Below are 12103 nucleotides of genomic sequence, written 5' to 3' on the forward strand. Positions count from 1 at the left end.
TTCAGTCGTTGGTTTGATGGAGTTCGGAGAGGGATGAACCCAGCCCGTCTTTAACTTAGTTAAACTTGACATCAGCTCGACTCGTAAGTTAAATGAGTCAAGTTCAAGCTTAACTAATAGCTCCAGTTTGTAAATGTACAGCTTGATTTTGATTATACTCAGTTTAGTACAAATACATATCTTTGTAATTTCAAAAACTTAAAATCACTTAAATAAAAATATGAAATTTTTTACCTCGATGTGGATTGACGAACCACGCCGGCTCGGGCCCGAAGGTCCAGGGCAATGTGTGTACTGGTTGACTAGCCCAGACCGAGACAACTGACCCACCTGGCTCGTGTCAGTAGGCTTTGGCAGCATTTGGACAACTTCACTTCGTCCGTCAACCCTTTTAAGTCTTCCTAATCATCATTTTGCTCGCGCTGACCACGACTGCTCCCTTCGCCTGAAATTTCCCGGAAGTTGACAGTCGTTTTATTTTGTTGTAGCAAAACGTCGTTCATTTAATTTTGGTTAGTATTCCAATTAGAAGGTCACAAACAGCGTGCCATGATACTGATAACGCTATTACTCGACGATTATCGACAAAAAAGTAAAGAAGAGGGAAAACACTCATCGGAAAAACACAAAAATTTGAGGCACCTTTTTGAAAAGTTAAAATCAAAAGGTGGTCCCCTGAATAAAAGCTTCTAAAAAATTGAAACATGAAAAAAGAAAATGCCGCCGGCGATTCGGACAATGGTTCGGCAGAGCGACGAGGCGGTTTCTCTTCCATTTATTTACACCCTCCGGGGTCTCTTCCTTCCTCGCCTACACCACTCAAGCTGCCTCTCTCTTGCTTTCGAATTCCTTGTTTGTTCCAGACAAACTCATCTCTCTCTCTCTCTTTCACACACACACACACACACAAAGGAAGGGGAAGAAAATGATGCAAGAGTTACTTGTTGGAGGGGGTGGAGGGGCAAGGATGGTGGAGAAGTGTATGGTAATGGGGGAGCAGAGGAAGGCGTCGCCGGACTTGGTGGCTGCTGATGGGCAGCAGGCGGGACTGAGGTGCCCGCGCTGCGACTCCACCAACACCAAGTTCTGCTACTACAACAACTACAACCTAACCCAGCCCCGCCACTTCTGCAAGTCCTGCCGCCGCTACTGGACCCAGGGCGGTGCCCTCCGCAACGTCCCCATCGGCGGCGGATGCCGCAAAAACAAGTCCTCACTCGGCCGCTCCGCCAAGTCCAAGCCTGAAGCTGCTTCCACCACCAACACCACCACAAATTCCAAGACCATGACAACGACGACGACGTCGACGACGACAACCACCACCCCTGCTACTGCAGCAGCCGCCAACTCCGCCCTGTCTGATCATGAGCCAACCTCATCTTCTTCCAGCGTTACCGCGACCACCTCACCATCCATTCTAACGCCACAAACATCTTCGAGCATCTCCTCTTTCTTGCAGAACCCGCAATTCTTCGAGTCGACTCACAACTATCTTGGGTTTCTGAAGCCCGGGAGCATGAATTCCTCGATGGTGTTTCAAAAGTCGGTGTCGGAGGCTCAGAATCTGGAACCCGTCAGTGCAATCAATGGCGGCGGGATGTGGAGGAACGGGAACCGTCAGGCACCGCTTTTCCAGCACCACCAGCAGCAGAACCAGGTGGGGTTGGTGACAGATCAGAGTGGAGTCTTTGGTAGTAGTGGTGGTGGGATTCAGGAGTTGTATCACAGGCTGAGAGCCATGAACAGCAGCAGTTATGGCAGCTTAGAGCAGCACCATCGCGTTCAGCCGATGCTGACCGGGAGTTGGGGCGTGGACTCTACCCCGCAGTTGGCCGTCGGAGACCTTGGGTTATGGGGTGCTGCTTTGCCGTGGTCCGATTTGCAGTCTGCCGCCGGCGCATCTTTTCCTTGAAGAAGCTCCTTTAGGGGCACCGCCTCACTCTTTTTTTTTTTTTTTTTTTGGTTCCTTTACCCGACGGCAAATGTAAGCAGTAGCAACTACAGTGGATTAGTGATTGTGGTATGATTATGTGTGCTTTGTTTTCGTTTTTTCTGCTTCGCTTTTAAATCTGGTTCTTCTTCTTCTTCTCTTCGGATAATGTTAAGGGAAGGAATAGAGAAACGAAACAGTTCGGCGTCCCTTCTCCATGAATGCTTTGAAAGAATCGTGGCGAGAGATTGTCTTCAGACTATTTCTGAATCAGATTCTTTGTGGGACTCGATGCATTAGAGGTGGAGAAAGAGAGAGAGGGCGGCACGCTCCCTGGCACAATAATAGGTGCAGTAGACAGGTGAATTTTGGGGGGATGTGTGGGGGGCTCTCATCTGACATTCGTTGTCGCTTCCTGTAAAGAAAGATGAAACAGCCGTGCGATTGAAGCTCTCTATTTCCCTCTATTCTGTACGGGAATCGGGGGTTCTTTGGAGCAGAGCGGCATTTCAAGCCTTCACCGCATGCCTTTGAGCGTCATTTTTCATGCAAAAATTCGTTGTTCGGCGTGTGCCATCCGCTGATCTTACCCTACTACGCAACGATTCATGTAGAATATAATACAACATTTTAATTTTGTGATTTCTTTATACGCGGATCCTTGTGAAATTTGATTTCATGGCTGCGGTTAGAGTGAATCTGCTTAGTGTGTACCTGTTATCAGAATGTTTGTTTATGACAACACATGCACAGCATATTAAATGGTTCCTTGTCATAAAAGAGAAAAGCACGCGAAGTAGGCGCTTATTGTTTCGACAATAACTTTTGTTATATGGCATGGGTAAATTCCACCACACGCTAATATCTTACGTGATGAATCTTATTACGTGATGATTCGTATTCTTTTTACCAGTGTTTTACTGGTCAGGCTGATAGGTCAGTTAAAGGCTCAATTATCAATTTGATTTCTGTGGACGTTAATCTTTTGGACTGCTGCAAATGGTTGATATATTGCACATCAGTTGATGGATGCTCCGTTTTTCACATACATCTTGAAGCAGCCTTGGCCCTCAAGAAAAAGGAGCAATTTCGACCTCTCATCGAATCACCGAAGTATCAATTATATTAAACGACGTGACAGTGCATATCTCACGCTAGAAATAAGACAAGTGTGACTGAATTGGCCATTGTTGCCGCGACTTGAGGGGCTGAAGAAGTGATTCCATGTGTGCTTCTTCCATGTGTATGCACTCTCATCTGGCAGAGTCCTGGCGACACAGAATTGAACGTTAATTGAGTTCATGCCAGAAAAACCGGTGCCGTGAGGGATGCCCTTATGATGCTTAGATGCCGCTCAATGTCCAGTAAAAAAAATATGACTGCTCATCTCAAACTGTTCTTCCATTGGGTGCTCATCTACCAAAAAGTACTAAGCTGGTGAGACCCAGATTCGGTGGTCGGATCAATATCTGGTTCTAAAGTTGAATTAGAATCTGATTAGATTGGACTTGGCACAGACTGGCTCGTTTTCCAACCTGATCCACCCTTACAGGGTACAAACAGGAGAAATATATAGAAGTAATCTGGATCAGCGTATAATGTGGGTCTTCAAAAAGGTCATCCATGACAATTTCTTTGATTAGGTGAAATACCCATGTCAATTTTGGACCCTTGGGGTCCGTTTAACAATAGCTGCATGGATCTGCCTTAAAAATTGGAGAAAGATTGGTAAGACATTATGTTACAATGCTCCATGAATATATCCTAATTCTTGGGTCAGATTCTTGAAAGTGTGATAACTTCTTGTTGTTGCCAAAGAAGTCCTTAGAATCACAAATCATTTATATGACCAAAATAGTTTTCATGGTTTCTTGTCCTTCTGAACAGCAAGTTTGAATGCTTACTGGATAATATGTCCTGTCCAACCAAGATACGTTTATATTTGTTTCTCTTTTTTTCTGGAGTAAACTCAACCTGCTGTGACTAATATGTCCTGTCCAACAATGTGAAACTTGGGGACTGTTTGGAAACAGTAATATTTATATTGCTGTTCCATGTATCTAACATACGAATTAATTAAATTCATTAAACACTTTAAAAAGTATTTCATAGATCTGAGCCACAGTGAAAATGCTGTTCCTTCTAAATAACCCCTTGAAGGTAAATGGGCACCTTCAATTCCATAATCATGGTCACGGCAAGCTGCCCACCGGTCAAAGGCCCACCGCGGTTTCACCATGATTACCAGTAATTGAAAAGCAAAGCAATAGGCTTGTGGAGCAGAATCAGAAGTGAATGCATTAGAATAAGCAAATAGGATTCATACGTGTAGAAGAAGCAAGAAAATGAATGCTTTGGACATTATTGCACTAGAAAAAGCGATTGTGACGCAAAGACGTAGTTTAGGGGCTAGGGGCAGAGCTAGAAATTTTTAATCAAACCGTTTAAATTAAATTTTTTTAATTTTGACTAGAGCCAAAATTTTATTTTTTAAATTTTTTGTATATAACAAGTGAAATTTTTAAAAATTTACATGTAAATTAAAAAAAAATTGAAGTGGGGCAAGAATTCATGCATGCCCTACCTTGGCTCCATCCCTAAAGGGCCTGATGCTAGGATGAAGATTGTAAAAAAAGGAAGCGTGTTTCGAGGTAATTAAGGTCTTGGCTTCTTGTTTTTGTTTCTTGAGGACAGGGGAAGCACACCATTAAGGACCATGCCGGTTAGGGCTTTGCTCTATAAGAGGTAGATCTTGGGTAAAACCCTGCTATTACCTCTTAAGCAAAGAAAAAAATTTATGATAAGAAATGAAAGGTGTTGGAACTTATTCTATAATTTTCACTACTCATTTTGGGGGGCGTTTGTCTTCAGCAGACAGAGATCCATGGATTAGCATTCTGTTGCATACAATAGATTAGACTTCTGGTTCTGATTCTATCACAAAGAGGACATTACCCTGCCAAATGAGGTCCGCACCATGTCCCAGCAGATCTCATGGATGAACCTGGTGGCGGAGATGGGTTGTTAGAGAGTGAAGACGTTACCTTGAAATAAAGAAAATTATAAGGACAAATCTAAGATACATCTACAACTTCGCCAATTATTGTTTCAGTGATGAAAATTGTCTCTGGATTTCAATCGGAAGGGAAGGCGGAAGATCTGAATTTCAATTGGGAAGCAGAAGGGGGAAGTTCAGATGGGTTTCCTTTTTGCAGAAGCAATCAGGGAGCAGTCACAGCGACAACCGTTGGAGGTAGGGTGGAGCCAGAAATTTAATAAAAAAGTTCTTAAATTTTAATTAATGCTGAAATATCATTTTTTTAATTTTTATATAAAAAGTGAATTTTTTTAAAATATAGATGTAAAATTTTAAAGTTTTTTTGGTGAAGGTGAAGCTAGGGCCTATGCGACCCCTACCTTGGCTCAGCCCCTGGTTGAAGGTGGGTGGGTTGGTGGAGAGCATAGGAGCATATGGATTCATTGCAGCCAGCGGCTCATCCTACGCCTTGGGCATCTATTCCCCTGCCCTCAAGTCGTCGCAGGGCTAAGGCCAACACCAGCGTCCTCTCCCCCCTCCTCTACTCCGCCTCCCTCCTCTCTACTCCGCCTTCCCTCTAGGCAGGCCGTAGGTGGTACTCCTCACCACCGGTGAGGGAACGATCCCCACTCCGATCTGCCACAAGAAGGAGACCTGCTGCGGGCAAGAAGAAGGCTTCTGCGTGCCTTCACCGCGAGACAGAACTGTCCGTCGATTTCTGTGTCCGTCGATTTCTGTCGATGTCCGCGCTCTCGCCCTTGAGAGCGCGTGTTTGAATCGCACAAACTAAAACTTTACGGAGCGGATTTATGTCCGCCCGCTACAGGTCAGTCCTTGCTAACCGAGCGTTCCCTATATAAATCTCTAGCGTAGATAAATAAAGGATGTCCTAGTTGTATTTTTGAAAAGGCGATAGCATCTCAATGAACTTGAAAGACATGAACCATATAAGAAAGAAGGAGCTTTATCAATAAAAATTAAGACCACAAGAGGGTAGGGACATTCAAAAGACTGGACAAAAATGCTTCCGTTATTTTGCCCCTTCGTTCTCAAACATTTTCAGATAGAAAGACCGACCTAAATCTGCAAAGAGAAGGAAATTTTACAGGTCCTAGAGTCCTTAGAACATACATCGTAAACCTGTCACCCCTTCGTGACAGGAGGTCTCCAGATATCGAGAAAAGGAACGCGGCTGTTTCTCCCTTCCTAAATGTGGTGACCTCTGGCTCTTCCACACACAAGCGCATTTGTGGGTATGTTGTATTCATTTTGTAAACTCCTCTCGGGTGTCCAAACCCTTACGTAGAGTTGATGGCCAAGGTACTGCCTAGGCCAGGCCGCAGATCTCAAGTTCCACATCCCTTCATTATCAAAGGACACATAAATTGCTGTCCAAGCGTGGGGGTACACCTGCATATAAGGGACAAGAGAAGCACAAAATCATGTGAGTGTGGAAAGAAGAGAAGAGCGTCCACATATCCTGCGCTTCCTTTGAATCAAAGAGGGTTGCTTTAATACCTGGACTGTGTATCTTGTAGGAGCATCTACCAGATTATAGGTTCTTTTGCTAGCTCGTGACCACTGTCCCAAACCCATCCTGCATAAGAATAAACTGCTTAGTAAGAGATCAACTAAATGAAGAAAAAAACGAAACTAGCATGTGATGGTATCAAATTAGCGGACCAAAATTTGGAGACCAAACGACGAAGGTTTGACCACCAAGTTAGACATACCCGACGACCCAGAAATCGTAGCCATCGAGGTGCCATGATTGAAGAATATCTTCATTGTTTTGGAAAACTATTTCTACAAAGGAGTGATAAGCAGCAGATGTAACTGCAGTTCCCAGGTAGGCAGTATTTCCTGAAGGGAAGTCTTGAATACTGTTGAGACTGAACACTCCAGCTATTTTAAAATGATCGGCGAGCTTCAATGGTGTGTCCGGATTGACGTAGGAGATGCCATTGACTGCATAACGTTGCTTGCCGTTAATTCGAGGTGCAGAGTTGGAAAGGACAATTGTTCTTGAAGGTACAATCTGGCCATAGTGGAATGATCCTTGAGGGTTAGGCCTAGCTGCGCTGGCTGTCAAGTTCCATCTGTGAAAAAACATCAGGAAAATCAGCAAATTGAGGAACTTAAAGCATTTTCATTGCCATAAAAGAACCCCACAAATGATGGCAAGGTCAGATTGACATGGAAATTTACAGAGGGCTTGGGAACAATGATGAATCACGAAACTGCAACCACTCAGACAGCCAATTCCGGTCGGAATCAGGCCTCTTGTTTTACTTTTAAACATCATTAGAACAGACGATTCTGCGGGTTAAAGACGGAATCAACAACGTGCTCTTGTGAAAACCAGTGGTCAAGGCTCAAGAATTGGCCTGCAAACATCTAATTTTGCCAACACGAATTTCGTCCACCTAGCTCGGATGCTGGACTGCAGACTTTTGAGAGTTGGAACCAGTTTATTAACCGCAGAATGTTTCTCTTGAGCATAATGTGTCAAGTTGGAACCAGTTTATTAACCGCAGAATGTTTCTCTTGAGCATAATGTGTCAAGTCTTTCCTAATCTCAATATATGGAAAAGAAGATAAGCAATCACATTTACAATGTACAGTTTCAGAAATTTACCTGAAGGATCTAGCTTGGTTGAGGGACCAAACCAGTTGATAGGTAGGCCCGGCAGGAATGGGTCCTGACACGCGGGTATGGGAATTTGTGTAGTGTAGCACAGCAGTGGCGGTCAGGACACGTCGAGTAAAACGGGAAGAGGCAACAATATAATAGTCTTTAGGTGGCTGATCAGATGTGACCAAAACAGAAATTGATTGTCCAACATGTACGTCCAGAGAATCGTAGACATTTTGAATTGGATGTGCGCCTTCAATTTCCACCAACTTCAGCTTATGACCTTGAATCCTAAAGTTCAACGACGTCTGCATACCCACGTTGGAGATCCTAAATAGATAAGTTTTACCTGTCAAAACAAAGCCATCTTTATTGTTAGCTGTTCACATGCAATCTGCTGGTTGCATGCCAAATTAAGTTGTTATACCAAGAATGACTAGTGGCATGCATGGCCAGTAGGGCAACTTCCTGCAAAAATTCTACTTCGGACATCCTAAAAATTGAAAAAAAAAAAAACCTTAAAACATTCAATGTTGAAAGCTGAAGATTTCAAATAGCAAAAGGGAGCAGGTCAGATGCACCAATGACAAAAATTAACATTTTCAGGCCGGATCGACCCGTCCCAGAAAAGCATTTTTGTTAAACAACCCTATAAATAGGGACTTGGTCGCCCAGAAAAGATCCAGGTCTATATGCGCTCTCTGTGAAGCCTGTACCCAAATAAAGATAGACCGTGAGGATCAGGCCCAACAAGGAAAAACTCATTTCTGGCCCGGGCTGTGAAGAGATGATCCAGATCCAACAGAGATCTGGGTCAAGCTTCTCCAACCAGATACAGTGCTACGCTATAAATTTTGTAAGACAGTGATAAGTGAAAACAAGTAGGGCAGTCCCGTCACCTTGATCCACGTTGAAGGTGGAAGAATGTTGTTGACCATTTATAAGAACTCCATCAGGGAAAGGCAGGGCGTGCCCGGCGTCCAAAAAATGCTGCAATGTCTGGATGTACGTGAAAAAAAAAAATGAATTGGGACCCCAAGTTTAGGAATAGGTACGATATTTATTGTTGTGTAAAAGAAAGTGGGAAATATACGGACACGCAAATAAAAGAAAATTTCAGCAACAAATGAACACATTATAACCAGGCGTTTAATAAAATCTACAAGCCACTTACCTTATGGCCATACTTGTACCAGTCACCAATGAGGACCGTATTGTCCCCAGCTGGAGGAGGATAAGGAACAGGTATAAAAGGTCTTTTAACAACGATCATGCCGCCAAATCCTCCAGCAGCTTTGTGCATGCCTGTTGAGGGAAAGTAACTATAGGTTCCTATCTGGTCCTTAGGCTGGAATCTGTAAGTGTAGTTTCCTCCTGGAGGGATAGGACAGTTCGTTCCGAGGACTCCATCTTGCCATGAGTTCTTCCGCTGCTTAATTCCATTCCTAGTAGATTTCCAACACAAGCAAACTTAAGTGTTGCAGCGTGCGTGATGAGTGTAAAGAACATGCCACAGATGGCAAATGCTAGCATGTGAGACAGAGAAAATTTTACTAAGCAAAGTCTCAACAAACACCTAAATGGTAAAAAATAAGAACTAAATTTAGTACAACGTACAGCAAGATTAATCCTTCAAGAAAAAAGGAGGCCTATTGTTCCTTTCAATTATACAGATAGAACCTTTTGCCAGCATACTGACAACACCAAGGGTGAAACCTCAAAAAAAACAAGCTCCCGAAGCAAGTCAACGTGACGGAGTTGTAAACAGCCTAGACCTAAATATAAAGAGAATTGTTAATCAACTTGGGACTCAATCATCGCACACGGCACACCGCCCCATCGGCATCCCATTCCCATGGGATAGTTCTATGCCAAAATGTCATGTGGTCCTCTTTCTAAATGACCAAAACAGGGAAACAGAATCTATTATTTGGACATTGCACATCTATTCTTGTTCATACTGAAGGGGATGAAATAAACGCTCTCAAGTTGCCAAAAAAACATAATGGAACAGACTCTCGCTCTAATTAATCTGCATAAATGAAATCTTATATGGGCTCCATTTAATCCAGAAATGCTAAATCCAACATTAATTTGGCTATATCAACCATGTTAGACTAGCAGAAACTGCTTGTATCTCATAGCGCATAAGCAGGCGACTGGAATTTACTTCAAAAGATTCAGATTCCACACAGAATGGGTTGGAGGAATCAATTTTTGAACAATCAACGTCGAATCATTGATGTGCTTCAAAGGAAAACGAAAGAAGTCATAGGTTATATCTCGCGCAGGTCCTTCTGGATAACCAGTGGCACCCCAGGCCTCCGTACGCCATAGCAAGATTGATAGCGTGACCACTAACAATTTTGAATGTTGCAATTTCTTTTCTCATTCTCTTAAAAAGCAGATGAAACATATCAATTCAAGAATATGGCCAATCAAATGAAACAATTTGACGGAAAAATGTCACCAAATGCACATACCATGTGAGAAGGAAAGGCTGATCTAGCTTGTTAACGACGTTCAGGATGATGTTGTCATTAGTCATGCAGAGTAGGCGAGGACCGGGGAACTGCCCATTGATGAGGATGCCCTTCACAACCAACAATAGTTTAGTAATCAGTAAAAGAAGAACATAAGAACACCTCGTGGGACATTCAGACAGCAAATACATTAAAGAGGAGAATGATAGACTCCAACCTGCTGGGGGAACCCAAGAGGGTAAATTTTTCCATAGGTAATAGTCCATGTCAAGAATCTATAAGGGTTGTCTGCTCTGACAAGGCAGAAAAAAAGGGAATATAGAACCCCGCAAAGGAGATTGGAGAAGCTTTTTCCGCTCATTTTGTTGCAAAGAGTTCAGCAAAGTGTTCAAGTCCCTGCAAGCACATAGTGAAAAGTTATAGACTTGGGTGATAATCAACTAGATGTCAATTTACTAAGCATATAAAACATCTCTGCGAACTTCCAAACAGAGATATCATGCCGCACATATCCAGAATAAAGAAGAAAAGATAGGAAGCGAAGATCAAAACAGCATTTGCGCTTTTGGATGACTTCAAGTCATAAAAATCCAGCTAAAGTATGTATCACAGAAAAATGAGCATCGTTTGTGACACCAGTTAACGTCAAACAAAAAAAAAGAATATTTGGAATCAATATGAAATAGAATTTCATGTTTTCTTAATTCATTTTAACAGAGAAGAGAGAACGACACTGAACGTCAAGTGAAACTTCTACGGATGTACATTCTGAAGAAAAGTGCCGCAAGCAACGCAGATAAATTACTCACGAAGGTTAAGGCCTAAAAGACGAGTCTGTAAAATCTAGGCAAGAAAGGACCCTCAGCAACGGCAGGCTTTCGAAGATCGGATAGGTGATTCTCCAACAACTGAATCGCCAGGTAGTCTCATAAATGTGTCGAAAAGAAAAAGAAAGATCTAGCTTTTATTAATATGAAAAGAGCCGAAGCAGTACGAAGTGCTTCCTTTTTCTTTTACTGGGAAGTCAGACCGCTGGATCAGTTATTTAAATCGGGCGAGGAAAAGTAAGGAGTTCACCAAGGACTTAAAAGCAAGAAAGAAAGGAAAAAGCTCGTAACAGGGAGCACCAGAAAAATCGCTGGAGCTAATAAATGAACTCCAACAAACGAGCTCCCACTGGGTCTCAAAAATCCAAACAAAATCAAGGAAAAGAAAACTACTTTTTACTAGAGGAGGGAGCTTCTCAAGCAGTACAGTACAGAGAGTCCGCCGGTTTTGAAAGAAAACAGCACACTCGATCAATATCATCCCAGATCAAGCAGCGAAAGAGTTTGCTTAAGATGCAAAAAGGAAGTGAACGTCAAAGAGGAAGAGCACCGTATCTCCTACCGGAATGGCTACAGGGAAACGTCAGAGACGGCCACAGCTAACCAGCCGGTTCCAGTTCCGCTTCCAGACACGGGAACCGAGAATCTCTTGCCTCTAAAAAGAGGCGGGAAGGAAGAAGTAGGCCTTCAGAGGGCAACAGCAGATGCCAGGTTAGCGCTCCTCGCTTCCTGTTACACGGTCCCACGCGCTTTCTTAAGCAGGTACCCAACCAAATTTCTCTCTTCTTTTTCCTTCTTCACCTCTTCTTCTTGTTTCAAACCCCTCGGTGGACATCCATCTTCTCCGAGCTGCAGATTTCCGCCATCAACGCGCGCGACTATTTAGAGGCAACAGCTCTCCCGGAGGCCCCACCCACTCCCGCCTCCCCCTCGTGCAACCCGCACGTTCACCCACGCAGTCGAAGCGAGACAAGCGGCGTTTCACGTTGATCGGAGGAAGATTGGAGTAAAAAACAAACATACCGATCAGAAAACAGGGATGAACATGGAGGAGGAAGGATTTAATTACCGGTGCGTGGATCTGAACCATCACGCTACCAACCGCAACTCGTCATGTGACTCCGGCGTACTTCTCCTGTGACCCTGAAAGAGAGAGAGCGGGAATCGCGGCCCCCTGCTGTCGTCCCTTTG

At 43.5% G+C, this 12103-nt stretch overlaps 2 protein-coding genes across 3 annotated transcripts; one reads left to right on the forward strand and one right to left on the reverse strand.

Annotated features, from left to right (window-relative positions):
- The first annotated feature begins 790 nt into the window (after window positions 1–790).
- LOC116250844 (dof zinc finger protein DOF2.4-like) lies at window positions 791–2572 on the forward strand. The gene has a single exon (XM_031624795.2). It carries the CDS (start codon window positions 926–928, stop codon window positions 1910–1912), a length of 987 nt encoding a protein of 328 aa, XP_031480655.1. The 5' UTR covers window positions 791–925; the 3' UTR covers window positions 1913–2572.
- A 3343-nt stretch (window positions 2573–5915) lies between these two features.
- Window positions 5916–12094, reverse strand: LOC116250875 (L-ascorbate oxidase homolog). Of its 2 annotated transcripts, none has more exons than XM_031624847.2 (9): window positions 11982–12094; window positions 10303–10481; window positions 10086–10195; window positions 8777–9047; window positions 8502–8601; window positions 7606–7951; window positions 6701–7066; window positions 6486–6564; window positions 5916–6377 (listed from the first exon to the last, which is right to left on the reverse strand). In XM_031624847.2, the coding sequence occupies exons 2-9, from the start codon at window positions 10444–10446 to the stop codon at window positions 6174–6176; spliced, it is 1620 nt and encodes a 539-aa protein (XP_031480707.1). In that variant the 5' UTR covers window positions 10447–10481; window positions 11982–12094; the 3' UTR covers window positions 5916–6173. The 2 variants fall into 2 exon arrangements, with proteins under 2 accessions (XP_031480707.1, XP_031480706.1); XM_031624846.2 differs by lacking the exon at window positions 11982–12094 and adding an exon at window positions 11475–11956.
- Between the last annotated feature and the right edge of the window lie 9 nt (window positions 12095–12103).

This window comes from Nymphaea colorata, chromosome 3 (genome assembly GCF_008831285.2).
Source record: "Nymphaea colorata isolate Beijing-Zhang1983 chromosome 3, ASM883128v2, whole genome shotgun sequence".
Taxonomy (NCBI): domain Eukaryota; kingdom Viridiplantae; phylum Streptophyta; class Magnoliopsida; order Nymphaeales; family Nymphaeaceae; genus Nymphaea; species Nymphaea colorata.

Coding starts and splice junctions, on each gene's coding strand:
- LOC116250844 (XM_031624795.2), top strand. CDS start 926: ATGATGCAAGAGTTACTTGTTGGAGGGGGTGGAGGGGCAAGGATGGTG.
- LOC116250875 (XM_031624847.2), bottom strand. CDS start 10,446: ATGAGCGGAAAAAGCTTCTCCAATCTCCTTTGCGGGGTTCTATATTCC. Junction 7,952..8,501: donor CACCTTCAACGTGGATCAAG/GTGACGGGACTG, acceptor TTGTTTTGACAG/GTAAAACTTATCTATTTAGG. Junction 6,565..6,700: donor TACGATTTCTGGGTCGTCGG/GTATGTCTAACT, acceptor ATTCTTATGCAG/GATGGGTTTGGGACAGTGGT.